Genomic DNA, 25,906 nt, shown 5'->3' with positions numbered 1-25,906 from the left:
CAGCGAGGGAGGAGAAGGAGGGTTAAAAAGGTGCGTTGGTTTCACCGGCTTCTTGGCTACAGGTGAGTTGATGAGAGCGGCTGCCATGTTAACCTTCGAAATTCTGCCTGTAACTATATCTATTAAACCAGTGTTACATGTAATATTATAGCTTTTCCTGTTACCCAGTAGTGACGCAAATCAATTCTTGAGATGCTACTTCATAGTCTAAATGACTGCTGTGGGCTTTTCAAGGCTGATTCGGACTCTTTATTTATTTATTTTTTGGTGTGAGGATTTTGTGCAGCTGTTGAGCTTCTGTTGGTGCTGATACATATGTTTCCAATTTGGATGTTACTCATCACTAGCCTGGAAATCCAGACCCAAATCCGAAAGTTTAAGGGTTTGGCACTGAGTAATGAAAATGGCCCAACTCGAGGGGCGGCACCAAGCATGCATTTGAAAATCTCACTGCACGCAATTGGATAACCCTACGACCAATCACAACAATACACCGGGTGACGTATTCAGAGCCCCATACGCTTAGCTACCAGCGGAGCTAACTGGTAGATTAAACTGTCGTCATCTGTTTAGCTCGCCTCTGGTCCGCCTAAATCAGATACTCCGATGTGATTGGTGCAGCTCGGCTACAAGGGCATAGTTAATGGGCATCATTACTCAATGCCAGAGTGGCTCGCTGAGCAAATTCAAATTGTGGTCTCGCGAGAACTCTGGATTTCCAGGGTAACTCATCACACAAAAGTATGGAAACGTCCTGAAAAATTAACCTTTTTGGCGGTTACTCATAACTCTAGGTGACTTTTAGTTCAGCTAAAGTTAAATAAACCAAGGGTGACTTTTTGGCTACTGTATGTGCATTTGTGTGGGGTTAGTCTGGATCGACGACAATTCATTTACCGGATAATCACCGGAACATCCATCGTCGCCGTATCTTCTGCCGGATGTCCCTCGTCGTGCAAAACTCTGTTCGTTTTGGGAAACATCAACAAACTGCGAGCTAGCAAGCTATTCGCTGAAAATGGCAAGTTTTTAAGAAAATTTGTCTTGTGCATACAGGCAGGCCTGCTTGGTACTTTTGGGGAATATGGGATTTATAAAGAATATGTTTACAGCATTTACTATCTAACTGGGACGTTTTGGGACTGATTGGCGGGGATTTGCTATGGACAAAATACACACTTATTGTACGCGTGTAGGGCTGGGTATGGTTTAAAAAATGACGATACCAGTACCAATATCAGTACCATTAAAGTGATACCGGTACCAATAAAGGCTTTTTGATGTGTGTGAATAGTGTTTATGGGTATTTGTGTTTATAAACTCACTTGCCACAAATTGAACCCAACCTTGATGGATGAATCAAGTATTTTGAATCAAATATGTTTTGATAAAAAATATTTAATTATCAAAATAGTTGCAGATTAATTTTCTGTCAGTCGACTACTTGTTTTTTTGTAACATGACCAGCAGTATAGACACACAACCCTGCTCAAAGAAAGTACAAGTTTAAATTGATAAATGATCATTTGTCGAAAAAAGTAGATTCTTTTTTCACTGCGTGTTGTTTTAAAAGTATTAAATTACTTAAAGTCATAATCTGCAGAAAACGCTTCTGAGATTGTGCTGCATATGACACTTTAACATTTTAAGCTTTATAGGCACAATTGCGGATAAAGAGAGACACGTTTCCCACTCAGTGTTTTTTTTAAAAACGGTTATGAAAGCATAAAAAAAAAAGAAACATTTTCCCTTGAACAAAGATTTGCCTGCACATAGAAACTGGTTAAACACTACAGTAAACCTACACTGGTGCAGTTGTGTCTCTTTTGTCAACCAACTTCTTCCCACATATATCCACCACATCCTCTGCTCCACGAGTCAGAAGATGTTACATTTGATTCCTCCCACTTGCAGCTGCCTTTATCATTAATCGTAAGCGGTGTTGCCTAGCTATGGCGGGGCCCGCTGAGTACACAGAAACTGGTTAAATGACTGGTGTGGAGACGATTTTCTTTCCACCTTAATCACCTGAATACTACACAAACAGTTCTGACTGTTGTAACTGTTGACCCCTCCTTCCATGGTTACCCAAGATCTGCATTTAGAAAAATGTTGAGGCATCACACGGAATACATCATCCTGAGTGTGAAGGCTGTGAAATATAAACAGTATATGCTGCGTGTGTGTGTGTGTGTGTGTGTGTGTGTGTGTGTGTGTGTGTGTGTGTGTGTGTGTGTGTGATACACAGTCATCACACATGGGGTGATGAGGCTTCTGTCTAAGTAACTGCATTTACAGTTTACTACAGTTAACAGTTACAGTTGCTGGCACACACACACACACACACACACACACACACACACACACACACACAGAGAGAGAGAGCAGATTCACTACCAATATAATTACTGGATGAGCTGCCGATGCTCCTGCTGTGCCGTCACCATGGCAACTCTGACAACCCACCTCTGCTGGAAGAGGAGGAAGAGGAGGAGGAGGAGGAAGAGAAGGAGGCGAAGGAAAATAAGGAAAGGAGGAGGATGAGAAAGAAGAGCAGAGGAGGAATGGTAGAGGAGGAGGAGCAAAAGTGAAAAGAGGGAGATTAGATGGGAGGGGAGGGTGATTTACAAGACAAAAAGGAGACGAGAGTGGAGGAGGAAGAGGAGAATAGAAGAGAGTGGAGGAGGAAGAGGAGCGCGATTAGTTTCAGAGACAGTAAAGGGGAAAGTGCCAGATTAGAGGAGAGTAATGGAAGGGAAGGAGAGAGAGAGAGACACGATAATAGAGCGAGAGGAGAGAGTAGGTGGTGTTCAAACTGGGAGCAGCTGCATTCACCTCCACTATTCACGATTCAGGATTCAATCTAATCTCTTCACTGGAGGCTTTAACACACTGAGAGTCTCTGTTTCTTTCTCCCTTCCTGACTTGTTTAAATGTGACATTAGCCCAGGAGACACCATTCATTTCAAGATCTGTCAAAATATGTTAGTTTTGGTCAAACAGATGAGTATTCGTCCATTATTTTAACTTTATACCATTGTCTGGGTGAACCCTCATTTATTAAACGTTTGATTTTTAGGAACATTATGTCTCGTTGGAGATTGTTTTCCAAATCCAGCTTGCTATTGCTAGTACTGTACTTAAGTAAAATTTAGATTTGCCTGTACTTTACTTGAGTATTTGTATTTTATGCTACTTTATACTACTTTACACTACATTTCGGAGGGAAATATTGTCCTTTTTTACACATTTATTTGACAACTATAGATATCAGATACTTTGTAGTTTAGCAAAGGTTTTGCATAACAACAGCTTAAAAAATACAATTACAAAACAGCATTGCTTTAAATGTATAAAGTAGTTAAAAGAAATTGCTCCACATTGAAGAATATTAACATAAACATACATTCAAGCTACTTACACATAATAATAATATAAGTAAGTAGTAGTAGTACTTAGTAAGTAAGTAAGTAAGATAGTTTTTTGGGGCATTTTAGGCCTTTATTTCCATAGGACAGATGAAGACATGAAAGGGGAGAGAGAGGGGGGAATAACATGCAGCAAAGGGCCGCAGGGTGGAATCAAACCCGCGGCCACTGCGTCTAGGAGTAAACCTCTATATGTGCGCCTGCTCTACCAACTGAACTATCCCGGCCACAAATTTAAATATATTTAGCTCATACTGCAATGCTTCTTACATTTATTTTTGATGGAGTATATTTACACTTTTGTATTCTGCCCTACAAAGGCAAAAGGCCTTAACTTCGTTTTTGGTTGAAAATGAGTTAATGATATTTTTGCGACATTCAAGACATCCTTTATCATATGTGTATAAGAATCTTGAGTCATTTCTGTAGTTTTTTCGAGAAAATAATGGGTTGTCTTAACAGTAACTTCCAAAAGCCCAGGAGAAAGCTAGGCAGAACACAGTAACACCAGTTACCACTCTTTGACTTAGTTTTGGAACTCTCAAACTGAGTTAAGGTACTCTGCCTTTGTAATAAAAAAAAATAAATAGAGGTCAAAAGTCAAGTTTGAGCTAAATTTTTTTATGTCGCTCAATTTCATTACTAAAACATCTAATTGCCAGATTTCCAGTGTCCTACCTATAAATCATTTGGCTGGACAGCTAAAAAAACTTTAAAGTCATTTTTCCTCAGTTCCACACTTTAGCCAGTTAAGGTATTTTGCCTTTGTAGGGCAGTATTGCTTCTTCTACTTACATACAGAATGTGACTATTTCTACGACCCAAATAGAGTATTCATTAGAAGGATAATGTTTGTTGAGTTTCTGTTTCCGAAATACAAGCAGTCGTCTTTAATGTGTGTTCCAACCAGTAGTGGAGTATGTTCCCCAAGACAGTTTTGTGTCTGTCTTGTTGAAACATGTCAGCTGCTTGGAGCAAAAAAAGAATTCAAGTTTTCGTGATGGCATAACTTTTTTTGTTTTGTCTCTTTGAGTGTTTGCATTTGTCTGCTTTTTCTTTGACTGGACAAATTATTACGTAAAAAGACAAAGAAACCACACTGAATATACCTGGATGATGTGGTGTGATTAGATTGATGCCTTTTACTGCGTGTGTTGTGTGTTTTGTACGTATGTGTTGTGTGTGTGTGTATGTGTGTGTGTGGTTGCTGTGTTGCAGAAGCTTCACACTGCAAATTGTTTTTTGTGTTTAGGATTTCAGGAGTGAGCTTTAATGCCTGTAATCCTGTCTGCTTTTAGTAGATTAGGACTCACTCAAATATAGTGTTGCCCCATGACCTCTGAATGAGAGTGTATTCCCATTTACCTTGTTTTGTGATTAGTACGTCAAGTACATTGATGCCTCTGGGTCTTTTTTTAGAAGCCTTGACTTTCCCTCTCTGCCTTTTGGCAACAAAACACACACTACATATATACACTTGTTTCATTATGAATAGACATACATGCACACAAACACAACGCACACACACACACAGTCCATTCATTCATTCATTTTGATTTTATTGTTTTACTGTATGGCTGTCTTCTCTTGTTTTATGTCTCTTAACTTGTTTTATTTGTATTCCGTTTTGTATTTTATGCCTGTGTGAGTTATGTACTTTATGCCTTTATTTATTCTTCTGTACAGCACTTTGGTCAACATTGGTTGTTTTAAAGTGCTCTATAAATAAAGTTTGATTGATTGATTGATTGATTGATTGATTCATATCTAATCAACCATAATCAGTTTATAATCATTTTCAATGTTCAACACTCATGACACTTAAGAAATGGTAATGACAGGGTTTCCGCGGGGTCTAAAGTCTAAAATTTCTAAATCTAAATTTTAGTACTTAAAAAGTCTTAAATTCGCTGAAGTGTTAAATTAAATAATTTTAAACAGGTTTTAAACAGGTCTTAATTTTTCTACATCCATGCAACGCTACCTCTAATGCTTTTTTAAATGTTTTTATTCTGTGGTGTTGTAGTTCTTTCTTTCACTAGTCCAAATATAATTTTGCTGTATTATGACTACAAATGAGACCAACATGCAACTTATATTGCAGCCAATCAGCTTTCGTGTTATTGGTGCGAGTCTCTTTGGGATTGTACCACAGACGGTCTAACACAGACAGCTATGGGGAAGTGCAAGTTTAGCGATACTGAAAAAAACTGAATTTAGGGCTCAGTTGATGTTGTGATGAAGGTCTTAAATTTCATTCATAATGGTCTTTGAAAGTCTTAAATTTGACTTGGTGAAACCTGCAGAAGCCCTGAAAAAGCAACAGGTGTGTGTGTGTGTGTGTGTGTGTGTGTGTGTGTGTGTGTGTGTGTGTGTTGGATGATCAATGAAGATCTTATTTCCATGGTTCAGGCCATCATTTCTACTATAATATTTTACTCACCAACTTAATGGCTGGATGCTTGAAGAATACCGTCCCTCAGAGCAGCAGCACAGTCAGTCAGTCCGGTTGTAGACAAACTCTCAGTTGTACTTGTGAACACAGTTATTGCGATGGTGAACACACCTAAAATATCCATTGCAGTAATCCACTGTATTGGAAAAACTGTGCTCACAACAGGAAGTACAAAAGGTCAAAGCTGAATCAGAAAGTAAAACATTTTCCTTCATTTTCACTTCCTGTTTTAATATAGATTTTCAACAAACATCACATACATACAGTGATGGAAAGTAACTAAGTGCATTTACCCAAATACTGTACTTAGGTTTATAGATTGAACTATCCAAAAATGTATAAAGTATTTCAAATCAGCTCCACCTGTTAACATGTTAATGCCTCAATAATGGTCGCCAGTTAGTTTAATGATTTAACACTGACAAGGCCCATTCTGAGAAATAAATAGTTTGGATACTTTTGTACTTTTACTTACGTGGAATTTCTAATGCAGGACTTGTAATTGAGTATTCCTGTAGTGTGGTATCACTACTTTTACTTAACGGTTTGAATACTTCTTCCACCTCTCCTCCATATACATATCCTCAAACAGAACTCAGTCAGAAACAGGGCGAAACGAAACAAAAACGACAGCAAAGATGATTAAAGGTCCCATGGCATGAAAATTTCACTTTATGACATTAACATTAATGTGAGTTCCCCCAGCCTGCCTATGGTCCCCCAGTGGCTAGAAATGGCGATAGGTGTAAACCGAGCCCTGGGTATCCTGCTCTACTTTTGAGAAAATGAAAGCTCAGATGGGCCGATCTGGAATCTTCCCTTTATGACGTCATAAGGGGAAAGGTTACCTCCCCTTTCTCAGCTTTGCCCGCCCAGAGAATTTGGCCCCCCCATGAGAAAGAGAGAGACATCATGGCTTGCGAACAAGCGAAGCATGGCAGCTGGTCAAGGCCACACCCCCACCCTCCACCTTGCAGTACTAGGGGTACAGTATTAGGGGACCACTAAGGCCTATATAAAAGAGACTTCAGATACAGTATTAGGGGACCACTAAGGCCTACAGTGAGGAAAATAAGTATTTGAACACCCTGCTATTTTGCAAGTTCTCCCACTTAGAAATCATGGAGGGGTCTGAAATTGTCATCGTAGGTGCATGTCCACTGTGAGAGACATAATCTAAAAAAAAAAATGCAGAAATCACAACATATGATTTTTTAACTATTTATTTGTATGATACAGCTGCAAATAAGTATTTGAACACCTGTCTATCAGCTAGAATTCTGACCCTCAAAGACCTGTTAGTCTGCCTTTAAAATGTCCACCTCCACTCCATTTATTATCCTAAATTAGATGCCCTGTTTGAGGTCGTTAGCTGCATAAAGACACCTGTCCACCCCATACAATCAGTAAGAATCCAACTACTAACATGGCCAAGACCAAAGAGCTGTCCAAAGACACTAGAGACAAAATTGTACACCTCCACAAGGCTGGAAAGGGCTACGGGGAAATTGCCAAGCAGCTTGGTGAAAAAAGGTCCACTGTTGGAGCAATCATTAGAAAATGGAAGAAGCTAAACATGACTGTCAATCTCCCTCGGACTGGGGCTCCATGCAAGATCTCACCTCGTGGCGTCTCAATGATCCTAAGAAAGGTGAGAAATCAGCCCAGAACTACACGGGAGGAGCTGGTCAATGACCTGAAAAGAGCTGGGACCACCGTTTCCAAGGTTACTGTTGGTAATACACTAAGACGTCATGGTTTGAAATCATGCATGGCACGGAAGGTTCCCCTGCTTAAACCAGCACATGTCAAGGCCCGTCTTAAGTTTGCCAATGACCATTTGGATGATCCAGAGGAGTCATGGGAGAAAGTCATGTGGTCAGATGAGACCAAAATAGAACTTTTTGGTCATAATTCCACTAACCGTGTTTGGAGGAAGAAGAATGATGAGTACCATCCCAAGAACACCATCCCTACTGTGAAGCATGGGGGTGGTAGCGTCATGCTTTGGGGGTGTTTTTCTGCACATGGGACAGGGCGACTGCACTGTATTAAGGAGAGGATGACCGGGGCCATGTATTGCGAGATTTTGGGGAACAACCTCCTTCCCTCAGTTAGAGCATTGAAGATGGGTCGAGGCTGGGTCTTCCAACATGACAATGACCCGAAGCACACAGCCAGGATAACCAAGGAGTGGCTCTGTAAGAAGCATATCAAGGTTCTGGCGTGGCCTAGCCAGTCTCCAGACCTAAACCCAATAGAGAATCTTTGGAGGGAGCTCAAACTCTGTGTTTCTCAGCGACAGCCCAGAAACCTGACTGATCTAGAGAAGATCTGTGTGGAGGAGTGGGCCAAAATCCCTCCTGCAGTGTGTGCAAACCTGGTGAAAAACTACAGGAAACGTTTGACCTCTGTAATTGCGAATAAAGGCTACTGTTCCAAATATTAACATTGATTTTCTCAGGTGTTCAAATACTTATTTGCAGCTGTATCATACAAATAAATAGTAAATAAATCATACATTGTGATTTCTGGATTTTTTTTTTTTAGATTATGTCTCTCACAGTGGACATGCACCTACGATGACAATTTCAGACCCCTCCATGATTTCTAAGTGGGAGAACTTGCAAAATAGCAGGGTGTTCAAATACTTATTTTCCTCACTGTATATAAAAGAGACTTCAGATACAGTATTAGGGGACCACTAAGGTCTATATAAAAGAGACTTCAGATACAGTATTAGGGGACCACTAAGGCCTATATAAAAGCATCCAAAAAGCAGCATGTCATAGGACCTTTAAATATACACAGAAAACAGAGCAAACCACAAATGAGCTTAGTCTGTGTTTTACATTCTATTGTTTGATTTCATACCTACTGTAGATGTCACATGTCCACTTTCTGCCTTTGGTTTCACTTCCAAACAAGTGGTTTCAATAAAACTGTGGGTTCGTAAACACAACCTGTCTGATCGTCTGACCGCTCGTGTTGCTTCCCTTAATGGACTCAGCGCTACCATGTTGTCATGTCCTCAGATCTTTTTTTTTTTCCACCAAAAATATACATTTATCAGAATTCATTTTTTGACATTAGACTCATGAAGTTTATGTGTGTGTGTGTGTGTGTGTGTTTGGTCCTCCGTTATGTATGTGGCATATGTCCAGTCACCATACGTCTTTGCATTTGTGCTTTTGTCACCCACGCAATGCTATTTTTATCCCAAGAGTCATGAGGGCGAGTGTGTGTGTGTGTGTGTGTGTCAGGGTGTGTGTGTGTCAGGGTATGTGTGTGTGTATGTGTCAGGGTATGTGTGTGTGTATGTGTCAGGGTATGTGTGTGTGTATGTGTCAGGGTATGTGTGTGTGTATGTGTCAGGGTGTGTGTGTGTATGTGTCAGGGTGTGTGTCATCAGGTTACAGTGTGTGTAAGTGGACTCCTCTTTGTCCTGGTTGATAATTTTAGAAAGACGGCGGCCACTGAAACTTTCAACAGGGGGTTCAGATGCTCCTGTGCAACCTTTTCCATTGACAGACACACACACACACACACACACACAAATGTGCGCGCGCAGCCACGCTCTCATCCATTAATTCCCATACCAATGTACTGTAAAAGTCTCACATTCTAATTCAGGAATTCTGCATTTTCCAGATCTGCAAAAGTTAGAAAGTGTGCATGAATGAAAGGATGGAAACAAAAGCACAGATGTTTTTTTTTTTTGCTATATTGTAGCTACATACAGAAAAAGTTCACATAATACAAAACCTGAGGAATAAAAAAAAATTGACTTGCCCTTTTATCAAAAACCATTTATTGAATTGAGTCCACAATAAAGATAAATGCAGTGAAAAAAAAAGGCCAAGCAGCGCTGGTTCAGAAACCGTTTCTGAAGTCCCGTTTAAAAGCAGCTAAAATCAGTTTGCCACATATTCATCTGTAAATATTGAAGTGATATTGACCTTTTATATGCATACTGTATATGCAGTTTAATCACAAAAATTCCACTGATATTGCTGTGCTTACACTTCCTTTGGGTTCAAATGGAGATTGTGTGTCACATAGTGTAAAAACAATGTTAGGGACTTTTCCACCAATGAAGTCATATTTCAGCAACTTAATATGCATGTTGACCCACCCTGATCTTAAGCATTCTCTACAACAATGAATATTCATGACTAAATAAGCAACCGTCAAATCTGAAGGTTGGAAAATAAAATCTTTATCATTTAATAAAGTTTTACAGTCAAGCCCTCAGGTAATCTGCATCATCAGGACTGTGTAGGTGTGGCAAACATGATGTCACTTTTTTTTCCAACTCATACCAGTAAGAAAAACACACATAGGAACACCAATACAGAGTTCTCTCACGTGAAATAACCAAAAAAAGTTGGCAGGAAATGTGTTCTTGTAGGAACCTAATGCTCATAGTAAAAGGTGATTGAGAAAATACGTTCTGGGCCTTTGACAGGCGACTTTACCACTAAAAGAATAGTCTTTTACTGCTTTAGTGAAAACTCAATTGTTACTGATAGATGCTGGATGGACAGTTAATGCATGAATACGTACAGAGACGGTGATATGATGGGTACAGAAGAAGGAATCAGAATCAAAGTAGTTTATTGCCACAGTAGTGGAACTACATGGAATTTGCCTTGGTGATTGGGTGCATACTGTACATACAAACAAACATATTAAACATTATTAAGAATAAACAATAAATACCAAAACAGAGACGACATATATACAAAATAGCTGTTTAAATAGTTTAAGCACAGTGTGCAATGGACCGATGTATAGTCCAGGATGGAGGTTAGTGCAAAGTGTAGTTTGTGTGTGTGTGTGTGTGTGTGTGTGTGTGTGTGTGTGTGTGTGTGTGTGTGTGTGTGTGTGTGTGTGTGTGTGTGTGTGTGTGTGTGGGGGGGGGGTGTCAATGTCAGTGGGGGACTGGGGCCTTGTGGGTGAAGCAGGGGCCTTGCTGGGGCCTTGTGGGTGAAGCAGACTGCAGAGGGGAAGAAACTATTTTTATGGCATGAGGTTTTGGTCCTGAGGAGGTGATGATGGTGAAGGAAATAGATAAACATATAGAGACAGTAAATGAGAAGAGGAAGTATAATAGGGTGAGAGTCGGAGACTGAAACATGGAGTGAGACAGGGGGAGGGGGGGGACTGCTGACTCATCCTCTGACAGAACAGATCTGTCTCCGTCACCCCAAAGTGCTGCTGGCAGTCTCTCCTCCAAGCTGTTCCCACTTCTCCTCAACCAAATATCTCCAGTTAAACCCCTGAAATGTGGTCTCATCCCATGAATAATTAACTTTACATACTAAATTATACTGAAATCTAGTTCTCTCTGTGATTTAGCTGCTCTGTGGTGAGAGAGCTGTGTCATACACGAGGATGACAGTGTTGATTTTTGCATCTCTCTTTTTACAGGCTTTTGTTTTTGATTGTTAATGAATTTTTCTTGTTTGCTGTGTGTGTGTGTGTGTGTTTTTTTTTTTGTAGGAAAGCGATTTCCCGCTCAGGCCTCCAGCACCTCGGTCCACCCCAACCCTCCCCGCCTCCCGCATCCAACGGGCCCAACAAGGAGCTACGTACCTCCGTGGACTGGACGGTCAGACATGCACATACACCTATATAATTAAATATGAATAATCATCAGATTTCTGTTTGTTTCTTTGTTCTCTGCTCCATGTATATGTGTATTTATTGCATATACATTTTATGTATTTCTACATTTTACACACGTAAATGCAAAATGTACATCATGCATATACATGAATGCGTGTTTAAATAGTTGTCCCAGTCTCCACTGTCTTTAGTCTGGCTGAGTCACTGAATGACATTTGGGTTTAAATGCTAACGGATTTGTTACTGGTTTCAACAGCTGTATGTTCATATGTGGAAATGAAAAGCAGCAATTTTCTTTTTGGTTTTTGATCATTACTAGAAAACATCTTAATAACTGAGCGTGGGAAGGAAATGTTTTATGTGTCAGGACTTTGTGGGCTGTGACTTTTTCTGGTTTTATTTAGCAGAAAAACAAGGTAAAGCTAAAAAGACATTTATAAAATGCTTTATGCTTTGAAATGTAGCAAAGGCCCAATGCTTATGGAAATGCTAAGTTGATATGGAAAGTACTTTGAAAAATGTCATGAAACCACTCCGCATATTAGACAGCAATGGTCAAAAAGTGCAACAAGGCATCTGAATTTCCATTAAAATCCATGTGAATACAAATAGTAAAGCTTTTAAAGCTATTTCACCTCACAAAGACCAACATGTGTTCGTTCATTTCAGCTATTGCACTCCAAACCTGATATCTCAAGCAATTTATGATAGCAAAAATCAATCCTAGCGTTATTCACAACGGTGTTTAAGTTTGTAAAAGGCCCAGGTTTAGTAGAAAAAGGTAAAATCAAGGGCAAGCTTAGAAATGGTCAGTAATAAATAATTTACATTCTTTACCCCAAAGTGAGAGTGTACTTCCAGGCTGTTTATGGTAAATTCCACCAGTTCAAATCTTACAAATCTGATTTAACCATAAGTACCTAAACTCAACCATCTCAACTACAAACAACATACTGAAAATAGCTACCTAGAAATTATTTCTTTAAAGCTTTAGTGCGTAACCTTTTGATATTAATGAATGTTTGTTACACTCAAGCCATTGCCAAATGAGTTACTACAAATCTAATTAAGACTATCAGCTCCACACAACTCTCTCTGTATTTCTCAGTATGACTATGTTCAGAAGATTGTGTCGTCCGATGACTTTCCCACACAGAAGCTCGAGTGAAGATAATGACCTCTTCTGAAGAGTCTATCATGTTTTTTTAATCCTCCATGTTCTCCTTGGCTACTAGCAACTGCGTGGAGGAGGGGTGGGGGCTGTGCGTGATCACGGAAGGCTTGTATCATGCGGACGCGCTGACAGTGTTGTTGTCATTACTTAGAATTCCTCATGGGGGCGACAGAAACTACACACTATAGCTTTAAATGAGTTAAACATTTGTATATTGTACCACAGTTTTTCAGAAATTCCAATGCACATTCAGTCCTTTAGGTCTGCAGTTTCCACAAAAACAATCTAAGTTCCTGTTTGAACTGATTTTAATGATAGTCTGTGCAGAAATAACTGCTGCCAACTTTACCTTGTTTGCAGTGGGCCCAACAGAGGAAAGGCAAAGCTTCTATTTTTATCTGATTCAACAAGAAAAGAATGACTGTGACAGAGGGAGGTTTTTACATCAATGTAGGAGCATTTTTAATTTAGAACACACCAGGCTCAGAAATAAAAACAATGGGCAGAAAAAAAAAACAAAAAAAAGAAACTGTGTAAGCAAGTTAAAGAAACGTCAGCAAGAACGTGCTGTATTATTTAATTGGAAGGTGTAAGACGACAAACACACCTCTAAGATTCCCCTCTGGCTCTGTCTGCAGGGACACTTCCACCACGTCATCGCTGCCCTTTATCTCTCTGCACGACACACACACACACACACACTCATAAATAATCATTGTACTTAATGATTCATTAATATACACTTAAGGGTTTATTTACTACAGCTTTTAGGTGCTAATGACTCAGATAGTGTTTGTCCATACTCACTGTGGGGCTGCTCCAAGATTTTTGCAAAATGAATGAAAAGGGACATAACTAAGAACCGATGTTTTGTACTTGTTGCGTTCCTGCTGTATGTAGGATCGCAAAATATAGAAGAAAGAAATTGAAATGTAAACAAATGGCCAATGAAAGTGATTTTCTGTACTGCAACTATGCCTGTGGTTTACTGTGAGAACCAGAGAGAGAGATTAGAAAAAGATCAGACAGCTTTGGCTCTTCTTTTCTTGTCACAGTCCAGCACTGTTGGGTCAGTTGGTCACTAATCATCAACATTTCAACAATCGCTATATGACAATTACATCTGCAACTAGAAGGGCACTCACAGAGCGCAAATATCTGCCAACGCACACAATGAACCTAGTGACATCCTCTTACTGACACACACATACATGCAGTCATACATTTACTGTACATTATATGTATATAGGTGTATGTTTGCACTCCAATCAGTAGCTCCTGTAGTGCTTTGATTAACGCCTTAAATTATCTTGCACTGTGAAATTACCCACTTACTCAGCAGCAGCAATTATGTGCTTGACACACTTGTTGACAGCTTTCAGTGAGTGTTTATATGCATATGGTTGCGGTTTAATGTGATGGAGAAAATGTGAGAGATGCAGAAGGATAATGTGAGTTATTATATCATTATTTCCCCCCCCCCTCTTATTTCTTCCTCTGTCGGACTCTCTGCAGGAGAACGCAGTGAACGGGGATCACCTGTGGATGGAGACGAGTTGTTCAGGAGAGCTCTGTTATCTCGGAGAGGACACCTGCCTACTAAAGGCCGCAGTGAGTACACACTGACCTCTGTCTGCGTGTCTGTCTGTCTGTCTGTGTGTGTGTGTGTGTGTGTGTGTGTGTGTGTGTGTGTGTGTGTGTGTGTGTGTGTGTGTGTGTGTGTGTGTGTGTGTGTGACAAAGCCAAAGTACTAATACTGATGCTATAGTGTGTGGTCTAAAGGAATCGTATGTCTAATGCTGTATATGCAGATTAGACAAGTTATACTTAAAAAGGACGGCTGTGGCTCAGGAGGAAGAGCGGGTCGTCCACTCATCACAAGGCTGGCGGTTTGATCACCAGCTCCTTGTGTCCACATGCTGAACTGTAGTTGGGAAAGACATTTAACCCTAAATTGCTCCCGATGGTTAGACTAGCGCCTTGCATGGTAGGATCAGTGTGCGAGTGTGTGAATGGGGGAGTAAGGAGGTACACAATGAAGATTTTACCTTGTGGACCAGTAGCACATGTTCTGAGACCTGGTACTGGTCTGTGGGGTTGGGAACCTTCACTCTAACCTTATCCAAAAATCCTCCTGCCACCTGCCAGGTGTGGCCAGTCTAAACACAGGGCAGACACTGGCCACAAGGCAGTCATTACATAAAGAAGATTAAGTATTGGTTCTGGATTTCACATCAAAAATATGGGCTGAAAATAAGAACACACTGAACTGGAATTTCTAAAATCTTACTGTTCAGTAGAAAACTGATTTCAGTGCACCTGTACATGCCAGTAGCTCATTTAAAGATGGATATATTTTGGATTTGAGTTGTATTTCACATATCAATTGCTTAATGTTTTTAACATTTTCAAAAATCATATGCATACAATTCAGCCCTTTTATGATTCACAAAGTCAAATCAGGGTCACTCAGTTCATGTACAGAGCAGGTGGTCCCAGTGTCCTTTGCAGCGAAGCGTATTGTATGCTTCCAGTCTTACATGCAGTCTAGCAATTTAGCGTTATTTTAAACAGGATGCCACACTCTCATTCAGGTGATCCATGGCTGCAAAGCAGCTGAATGAATTACTTGGAAAACAGAGACCGTGAACCTTCAAACGCAGAGCGGTGTGTTAAGATGTGTAAATTATGGACCCTCTCTGAATCCACACACCTCTTACAAAGAGCAGCACTTGGAATTGGAGAGCTGAGAAATAACCTTTAAAAATAATATAAAAAAAATAATATAATAAAAATAATATAAATATTTTAAAAATAAAAAAATATAATGACATATCTGGACATTTTCACTGATGGTGTGTAATTACAGTACAGAGTGAGTGGACAATAATATGGTGAGACTGCTGCCAGTAAGACGTGGCTGGAGCAAAAATAAATTTACTATAATCTCTCAAACATTTGAGAGATTAAAGTTATTTATTTTTTTAGATAAATTAGATAAATATTCCATCAGCGCTGCATGCTTTCAGCTACTTAAAAGGACAACGTGACCTCGGTGGAATCTCAGATTGCTTTTGACTTTTGACATGAACAAGCACATTCCTACCTGGGCTCAGCTAGATAATGGCTGATTAAGGGCTCCTGCACACTGCCTGTGTGGCGTGTCTGTTTTTCTTTCGGCTCCCATGTTAACAGGTTAGAGCTTGCACACTGCCTGCGTGACACGCGCGTCTCATGCAGGTGCCGAAAACACATGCATGCTAGAAATAGGACCGACGCCTATTTTTCACAGGCAAAATAGAATACGAAAAGATGTTTATCATGTATTTGTGTCATTTTGACACAAATACATTTAATAAATTTCATTTTGATATTTGAAAGTCTCTAGGTTTGACATAAATGCAGATATAAATGTAATTTAAAAAAATAATAAATAATCAATATCGATTTTCAAATATTGTCAATGTTGATGTTATTGACTGTCAATAAAGAACAAAATATTCTGTAGCCTATTTTGCCGTCAATACTGCCGACATTGTCTTTGCTGTAATCAAATCAGTATATACTGTATTTATGTTTAACATGAAGTATACTACTGCTTGAGTGCAGAACACGCTATTATTTCATTTTATCAATGGGAAACATACATGTGTACGGACAAGGCTAGCAGCAGCAGCGCCGCGTCAGACACGTTTCTGGTGTGCAAAGACATAGAAAACGCTACGACGCAACAGAAACGCCACGCTCACGCCACGCAGGCAGTGTGCAGGAGCCCTTAGTATTCATCTTCAATAAAAAAAAAAACTGGCAGCCTGAAAGATACTGCAGATGCTTTAAACCCAACACTGAGAAAATGTGTCAGTAAAATATTTTACGGTAGCCTTGCTAGCTTGCTTTTCTACTTTGAAAAACTTTTCTTTAAATTTAGTAAAACTGTCGGGAGCAAACAGAGAAACGCAGTTAAGCTTGTTAATCAACCTGTTGTGTTATTGTATTTTTAACAAAGCAACAGTATCTCTCTGATTTGAATCATGCAAAAAAATGTCAAGTAAAGGAAGCCATACTCCATCCGGACAGTATAGGGCAGAAGCAATTATTCAATTAATTCAGTAGTCGATTTACAGACTTTATCTGTAACAATTTCTAATAATCTATTCATCGTTTGTTGTTGTTTTTAAGAAAAAATGCCAAATGTTACCTAGTTCCAGCTTCTCAAATGTAAAGATTTGCTTTTCTCTGTCTTATGTGGTAGTAAACTGAATATATTTGGCTTTTAGACTGTTGGTCTGACCAATAAAGACATTTGATAATGTCAATGATGATCAACTTGTCCTCTTTGGTCCTCAAACACATTTAAACGAAACCATCTGAAAGGTTTAGAGGGGATGTATCGCTCCTCTTTGGTAGAACTTCAAAGAACTCATGGACATCTGAAAACATGACAAAGAGCCCCAACTAGACAGAGTCACGGGCCAAAAAGGTTGGGAACCACTGCTTTAATCTTTATCAATGTATCGTCTTTATACTGTAATATAAACTCATCTATATGTTTTTTTTATGTAAAATCTTAAAAGTAACAAGAGCTGTCAAATAAATGTAGTGGAGTAAAAAGTACAATCCTTTCTTAGTCTGAAATAGAGTGGAGTAGAGGTATAAAGTAGCTAAAAATGAAAATACTCAAGTACCTCAAAATTGTTCTCTCACAGTTTGAGCAGGATTGAGTGTGTGTAAGCAGTGAACTATCACCAGTGTATTGAATGTCTTTGCTGCCCACGCTCACTTTCTGAGACTATACAAACTGTAACACTAGAGCCAAACAACCAAACCACTAAACCACTGCTCCTTAGGCAGGGGCAACACAGGATATTAAACCTGTTTCTTCGAACCTGTAATTGTTTGCCCACTGTCACTAACAGACAAGTACGCAAACTCTAACTTGAAGCACTAAAATTGATTAAAAAAAAAAAAGCCCCCCCCCTAAAAAGGGCCTATAAACGCTACTGTCCTTAGGTAATTATGCAATCTGTAATACGCAATAGTGTCATCCTTTTTTTCCTTTTTCCTGGCCTTTAAAGACTTTCTGAATTACTTGAATTGCTGACGTTAATTCTTTTTATCAACTGTCTGCCAACAAACTCATTTAAAACCATGATTGTAGGATTACGGAAACCCTCAATACAACAGAAGATGATTAAGATTTCTATCAGCTTGCAAATAGCTACAAAAGTAAAAGCTTTCCTCCATTGACGCAATTTACTTGTCCAAGAGCCATCATCCCCATACACGCTATCAGTCAGAAGATCTTAAAAGAGAACATCTTGCTCGCTTACAGGATGCATTTCGTGTTAAGAGGGTTTTGTGGTGGCTCTTTTGCACTTTGAGAACATTCAAAACTGCTAAACAATGAGATATGAGAGTTAAAGGCAGTTTTTGTATTGTGAGACTGTGCCATTAAATGCTGCTCGCTGTGACAGTTCAGAGTGAAACCATTGACTGGAGAGCACTCCATTATCAGCTGTCATATTATTTACCCATAATGAGTAGTTTGCATGTTGTAAGAGCAAGGGCAGCAGGGCAATATTATTTATTGTAGGCAAACAGCACTTTTTCATCTTGAATGTGTGAATGAGTCGTCGCCAGACACAAATTACATGGGCTAGCTCTGAGCCATCTTACACCTGCATATTTATTGTTTTAATTAACCATGTTTACTTAAAAATAGTATGTTTTTCCCAATAATTGAAGCAAAATGTTAACATTTTGGAAATTATGCTTATTTACTTTTGTGCCAAGTTAGACAAGAAGACAGATACCACTCACGATTACAGTATCTGTACAAGCTACAGCTAGCAGCTGGTTAGCTTAGTTTAGCATACATACTGGAAACAGGTGGAAACAGCTAGCCTGGCTCACTCCAAAGGTAAAAAAAAAAACGTCTGCTTACCAGCATATCCAAAGCTCACTAATTCATAGGTTATAGCTTTTTTTTTTTTACTCTTTGTTTTTTGTACATTAAACAAAAAGATATAAAAAGATATACCTGAAATAGTGAATAGTGAATAGAAATAAACTGTCACATGTCAAGCTGTCATCGTACTGTTAATGCTGTTCAAACTGAATGGGAAGAGAAGCGAAATGTTCGGGCACCTTAAACACATCTGTGTGTGTATCCGTGTGTGCGTTTATGTGTGTGTAACAGGGTACACATATCATCAGTGTGCAATGCATCTGTGCATGCTGCTTGTGTTTGTCGTGTGTTTGTTTGTTGCAGTATCTCACCCCCCTCTGTTCTGTGTGTCTGTTTTCTCCTTTAAGAAGTCGGCCCCCAGGAGGAAATGTGCTGTCTGTAAGATCGTTGTTCACTCTGGCTGCATAGAGCAACTAGAAAAGGTACCACACACACACACACACACACACACACACACACACACACACACACACACACACACACACACAGTTAATCTTACATTTTAATGCAATGGCTTGACACACTATCATTTAAGAGAATTTCATTGCTAAAACATGTTGTTAGCTTACGTAGGACAGATGCATGTTGGGTAATTTGAGCAATACTGTTGTAGGCTTTTGTAGTTCTTCGAAGCGATGCGGTTCCCGTTAACATCTGGGGCTAAATGTATAAAAATCTGTACGCACAAAGACAGAAATATGCAGAGATTTATGAAGTCACACATGCGCCTGCCACAAATGGATTTTTAGCATATCGATAATTCTGCCTGCCTCACCACTCAGTAGACTTGTCACTGAAAATATATGCAAAGAAGAAGTGCAATTTCAAAGAGGCGTTGCAACTGTTATGCACAACGGTGGCTATTTAAAGCGACTGTACCGCTAATTCATCCCATGTAAACCCGATTATTATCTCATCATCGTCATTATCAAACGCCAGAAAGTTGATCAATGAGTCATTTAAACATAAGTTAAACTAAACATTGAAACAGACTTTAAGAAGTGCTTCACAATTCAGGATAAAATCAAAAGACCATTATTAGGGCAATATTGACCTAAATGAAAAAAAATTGTTAAAGATTATCTTTATAAATGCGCCTTTGATTTTCTTTTTACAGAACGCTGAGTAGAATAAAAATAAAAACCCAATCAGTAAAACCACCTTAACAAACAAAGTTTGATTGTTTAGATTCCGTCCCGCACCTTATATTTAATGTTCTTCTTAACATATCACCAACAGTTAGGGTTGAGTATCGTTTGGGTTTTTTCTGATAGAAAAATGCTGCCGCTCGACTCCTTACTGGAACTCATAAACAAGATCACATTACACCTGTTCTTGCCTCTCTTCATTGGCTACCGGTTTGCTTTAGAACACATTTTAAGATTTTGTTGTTTGTTTTTAAAGCTCTTTATGGTCTAGCCCCAGCTTATATTGCTGAACTACTGAAGCCGCACGCTCCCCTGAGGTCATTAAAGTCTGCTGACCAGCTACTCTTTGTTGTCCCTAGAACGCGGCTCAAAAATACAGGAGATCATGCATTCTCAGTCGTGGCCCTAAGGCTGTGGAATGAATTGCCTCTGCATGTCAGATTGGCCCCCAGCCTTCACATTTTTAAATCACGACTTCAAACTCACTTTTATTCATTGGCCTTTAAACCTGCTTGAGAGTTGTATTCTGCATTTTCATTTTCTAGTTTGTCACTTGTTTTAAATGTTCATTTTTGTTTCTTGTGTGTTTATAATCATTCTGAAATCATGTCATTGTCCAGCACTTTGGTCAACCTGGTTGTTTTAAATATGCTTTACAAATAAAGTTGGATTGGATTGATACCGTCGCTAAAACGATACTTATATTATTATTGCTAAGGCAAGGCAAGGCAAAAGCACTTTCTCTCACACAGAGGTCATTCAAAGTGCTTTACAGGCAGAAACAACAACAACAAATATACAATTGAGATATATGAGAAGACAAAGGAATAACAGTTTAAAAACAAATAAAGTAATTAAAATACCATCAAGCAAGCCTAACTAAAAGCTCTGGAGAAGAGAACAGTCTTTAACTTAGATTTAAAAATGGTTACAGTTGGTGCATGCCTTAGATCCAGCGGGAGCTGGTTCCAGCAGTGGGCAACATAATGGCTGAAGGCCGTTTCACCACTCCTGGAAAGAACTCTGGGCACCACCAACTGACCAGTACCTGCTGATCTGAGAGACCTACTAGGCTTGTAGTCAATAAACATGTCGGCAATATATTTTGGGCCTAGACCATTGAAAGACTTGAAGGCAATAAGTAAAGCCTTGAAATCGATTCTGAATTTAACCGGAAGCCAGTGCAGTGATTTGAGAATTGGGGTAATGTGCTCTCTCCTCTTAGTGGGCCATATGGTCAAAATTAAATGATTTATTAAAAATGTAATAACAATAACTGATAACAATATCTTATTTCAGCAGTTAGCTTCCCATGCAGCGATGCTTCTGTTGCCTCTAACGTCCGTTTCGGAGCATCAGAGGGCAGCGCAGGCATTTAAGAGGCACCGAAATGAAGCACCGAAATCCACGTTGCTATTCGGTCCGGTAGATACGGGTCGTTTCATATTAGCACCGGGTTTCGGTACCCAACCCTGCCCTCAGTCGGACCTAAAAAACGTATACTGATCTGAAGTATGCGTGAGGTCCTTCTTCTTTTTCTGCGTACTCTCTGTTTAAACATCTGGCCCCTAATATGTGTTTGTGGATGCCACAGGAAGAGCAAAGATCCAATATATTTATGTTGTATACACAAGTTACCTGCCTGCTAGCCATTGCTGATTTCTACATATCTACAAGGTGTCTAGTTTGACACAATGTGACATAACATATTAAGATGTGTTCAGTGTTGATTTTATTCCTTTTATTAAATGTAGACATTAATGTTCATTATTAAAATGTCATAGTAGTCCGATTGAATTTAACCACAGCATTTTAGTTTTTTTGTCTTTGCTTTTCTGTCCCCCTCTAGATTAACTTCCGATGTAAGCCAACCTTCAGAGAGGGAGGATCCCGGTGCCTCCGAGATGTAAGTGTGTCGCGTGACTTTATACATATGAGAGAAGAATTTTTACGGATGCTGTTTACATTGTGTGTGAAGAGAAGAAAACGTGAACATGTTTAGCATTTCTCCCTCTGACAGCAGAACATACTGAGGCATCACTGGGTTCACAGACGAAGACAGGATGGGAAATGTAGACAGTGTGGAAAGGTAAGTGCACACACACACACACACACACACACACACACACACACACACACACACACACACACACACACAAATGTTGTTTACAGTTATTATATATACATTTCTGTCTGTTTCTGCAGAGTTTTCAACAGAAGTTCTTCCACAGTAAAGAAATAATCGCCATCAGTTGTTCCTGGTGTAAGCAGGCGGTAAGTTATGCTTCCTCTGTATTAATTCAACCTCAAGTAACTCAAGTATAAAAATTACAATTTCACTCCCATTAGACTTCACTAAAGAAATAGTGTTTAGTTCCATCAAAATTATCTTAAATATAAAGTAATACAGTGTTTCTGTACTTCAGTCGAAATGTATGTTATCTTTTTGTCATTTGGTTGAAATGATCCTTTAAGAGGCAGAGTTTCAAACAGCTGTGGCTCAGATGTAAACTTTGTCTTTGATAAAAATAGACTGATTAATAGGATATATTTAAAACGAGGAGTGTGTTTTTTGTTGCAGTTCCACAATAAGGTGACGTGTTTCATGCTGCACCAGATTGAGGAGCCATGTTCACTGGGGGCCCACGCTGGAGTCATAGTACCACCGTCCTGGATCATCAAAGTCAGGAAACCACAGGTGCACACACACATATACAGTATACTTACACACACACACGCACACACGCACGCACGCACGCACACACACACACACACACACACACACACACACACACACACACACACACACACTTCCATTACAGACCCCCCACCAGTCAGTCCTCCGGTTGATAAAGTTCACTAGCTGTCATTTTTTGACAGTAATGAGAAATGACTTTGTTGGATCTAAATTTGAAACTCTAAAAGGTGTGTGTCAAATACTGTGTGTGTGTGTGTGTGTGTGTGTGTGTGTGTGTGGGTGCGTGTGTGCGTGCGTGCGTGTGTGTTCTCTCTGAAATAAAGAGTGAGAGATTATGTGATATGAGCTGACACATGTCTGAACTGTCTTAGGGAACTCTGGGTTTGTGTCTCCGTCACCACATACACACACACACACACACACACACACACACACACACACACACGTTCCTCAGTCACATCACATACTTTATTGCAGCCTTAATAACCATCACAAGGGACATGGGGAGGGACAGTGAACTAACCATTGAACTCTGTGTGTGTGTGTGTGTGTGTGTGTGTGTGTGTGTGTGTGTGTGTTTTTTACCCTAGAGCTCACTTAAGAACTCTGCCAGGAGAAAAAAGCGGACATCTTTCAAACGAAGGACAAGCAAGAAGGGGCTGGATGTAAGTAACACTATGACAGAGACTGAATATTAGTGCACACGCTTCAGATTTATATTTTCCTCTCAGCTGGTCAGACTAATAAGTTTTAGTTTCTACTCACAATGTATCCACTGTCCTAACATGTTGTGTTTATGTATGAGTGATTGATACAACAAAATAAATAAAAAATAAATACCATGTATTTGGACCACAGGAGGTTTTTGAGCCACATACTTTGACAACATAGATCAGTGAACATCAACGAACCTGGATTAGTGTTTGTGTAAATGTATTACCAGGTTGTGCAACTTCTTTAATCATCATTATTCAGGTTTATTAAAATGATTATTCAATTTATTGTTTACTCATTACAATCCAAAATTTTAGAAAACTGGAAAGGTGAATGTTTGGCAATTGTATTTGATAAATGTCGATTAATTGATTATCCCACACTCTGCTCTTGCTTATAGCATCACCATCTATTATTGCAATGGATACGGAATGGATAAATTAATTTGCACTCATGTAGGAAACATTGTGAATATAAATATTTTTAAAGACCAGGTAGCAACAAGTTAAAATTGTGGAGTCACTATGTATTCCTGAAATGGATGAGAAATGGATATACTGTTTATACTGTTATACTGAATTGAGATAGGTATTACTTTTATGAATGTGAATTTTTGCACAAATGACACGTGTGTTTATTGAGAGAAACTCCCATTGAGAAATGATTGTCAATTGTCCCACACCTGGGGACACAGAATGGGAGGAGCAGAATGTATTTAAGACCACAGTTACGTTTATTGTTGAAAATAACATTTTAAAGAAGGTCCAAAGGGACCGAAACTTTAGTTTTCTTTAATAAATGGTTATGCTATAACAGCAGAAGAGTGCAGGATTTTCCTTTTTTCCAAGTTTGTGATATTTTCCAACGTACCTGCACAGAAGAATTGTTGGATGTGCGAATTGTTTCCTCAAGAATATTCTTTGATTATCAAAATGGTAGTCTCGCTTTGCTAGACCTTCCTCCACAGCGCCGCAGAGGAAGGTCTGGCTAGTCCACACAGCATTCCGAAATGGGAGAAAAACGTGCTCTGGTTTATTGGCATTTCTTTAAACCAATCACAATCGTCGTGGGCAGCGCTAAGATCCGCACGGAGCCGCGGTGCCGCTGCAAAATAGCCTCGGGAAGGAACTTGTTTTGGTGGAACGTGTGTACGTTCAAAGGTTGTTTTAGTCGTGTAACAGAAAACTCAGATTGGACAGATAGTCCAGCTAGCTGTCTGGATTTACCCTGCAGAGATCTGAGGAGCAGTTAACCATAGTCCTCAGAAATCCACCAAAGTTTAGAACGCCAACACAAAGAAAGCAGAAGGTAACGGACTTCCAGCGAAAACAGCGTGATCTGGCGGAATTTCCGGCAGCACCGGAGCAGTCCCGGAAGTGGAACGTCGTAGATTTAGACTATCAAAATAGTTGAGGATTCATTTTCTGTTCTGTTTACTAATTTACTAATCATTTCAGCATTTGGGATTACATGCTTAATTTTTCCACTTTTTGCACATCTTTCTTTGTCTAACTTTTTCTGTCTCTTTCTTTCTTTAGGAGTCTAAATGGCGTCCGTTCATGTTGAAGCCTCTCCCTTCACCTCTCATGAAGCCTATCTTGGTTTTTGTCAACCCCAAGAGTGGAGGCAACCAGGTCAGAAAATGTTTTTTATTTATCTGTTTGAGATACCTTCAAGCTTTGAACTAGAACAGTATGAGTGAGGACCTTCCTGTAACATCATTTATACTCATACTTGTAGTTTATATGCATCCTGGTTATTCCAACCAGTTATATACAGCACTACTTTCTCTTCATATATAAATAATTTTCATTGCAAAATTGTGTGACCCCAATTTCTAACAATCTAACAGCCTTTCTACTGAACACTATCATTCAGGAGATATCAACACGATCTTGCATCATGACATTATCAGATTTTAATAAATGATTATCTTTTATTAATTTACAACTCCACCGTACGGGTCTCAACAGGGTGTCAGTAGCTGATTTATTTTATTTATTTATGGTATAAAAGCCTTCATCAGGCTGTTTGAGCCTACAAGACTTATTACAATCTGCCAGTTGCCAGCGATAGAACATTTAATTAGGAAGATGTCAGTTTAAACAGGATTAGTTTGATCAAATAACCTGAGTTTACTTCGTTATCTTCATGATAACATCATGCTGGATTTAAATTACAGAGATGTTTTGGTTGTAATCACAATTATAGGAGCGGCTCCAGCAAAAACAGTGCCCTTTTAATAGGGTTTAAGATTGTACAATTGTTAATGTCCTTGTCAAGTTGTTATAGGAAAACCCTTACTGTGAATTTCTCGTTGTGTCTCTCTGTAGGGTGCCAAGGTGTTACAGATGTTCATGTGGATTCTGAACCCTCGACAAGTCTTTGACCTGTCACAGGGGGGGCTGCGAGAGGCGTAAGTACCCTTTAGTTGGGATTGTGTGGGGCATTTGTTACAATTCACCCTCCTCACATTGGGTCACAGTCAGCATGACATTCTGACTTTGACGGTCTGAAATAGACTTTTGTACTCTGCTTTATGACTTTTTCTGCTTTATTTAATTAGAAAACAATGCATGAGTGTGTAAAGAATGCAACTACACATTATTACCACAATCCAACACTGGGGGAAAGTGCTGTACAGTATCTTCTCACTTCCTTTTCAGTCATTATCCTCTTTTATTCAAATA

At 39.3% G+C, this 25,906-nt stretch overlaps 1 protein-coding gene across 10 annotated transcripts in view; it reads left to right on the top strand.

Annotated features, from left to right (window-relative positions):
- Positions 1 to 25,906, top strand: part of dgki (diacylglycerol kinase, iota) — a 99,125-nt gene that overhangs the window by 32,207 nt on the left and 41,012 nt on the right. For 6 of the 10 annotated variants that reach the window (XM_035996255.1, XM_031313412.2, XM_035996258.1 and 3 more), the window contains exons 2-11: positions 11,389 to 11,497; positions 14,204 to 14,299; positions 19,004 to 19,078; positions 21,654 to 21,710; positions 21,825 to 21,893; positions 22,010 to 22,078; positions 22,386 to 22,502; positions 23,093 to 23,167; positions 24,755 to 24,850; positions 25,550 to 25,632. In XM_035996255.1, the coding sequence (XP_035852148.1) occupies positions 11,389 to 11,497; positions 14,204 to 14,299; positions 19,004 to 19,078; positions 21,654 to 21,710; positions 21,825 to 21,893; positions 22,010 to 22,078; positions 22,386 to 22,502; positions 23,093 to 23,167; positions 24,755 to 24,850; positions 25,550 to 25,632 (846 nt within the window). The remainder of the gene's footprint in view (positions 1 to 11,388; positions 11,498 to 14,203; positions 14,300 to 19,003; positions 19,079 to 21,653; positions 21,711 to 21,824; positions 21,894 to 22,009; positions 22,079 to 22,385; positions 22,503 to 23,092; positions 23,168 to 24,754; positions 24,851 to 25,549; positions 25,633 to 25,906) is intronic. The other 4 variants (XM_031313418.2, XM_031313413.2, XM_035996256.1 and 1 more) reach the window with 3 other exon arrangements.

The sequence above is a fragment of the Sander lucioperca genome, chromosome 20 (assembly GCF_008315115.2).
Source record: "Sander lucioperca isolate FBNREF2018 chromosome 20, SLUC_FBN_1.2, whole genome shotgun sequence".
In the NCBI taxonomy this organism is placed as follows: Eukaryota; Metazoa; Chordata; class Actinopteri; order Perciformes; family Percidae; genus Sander; species Sander lucioperca.
The sequence above is the reverse complement of the archived record's forward strand: the minus strand, read 5'-3'. Positions and strand labels throughout refer to the sequence as shown.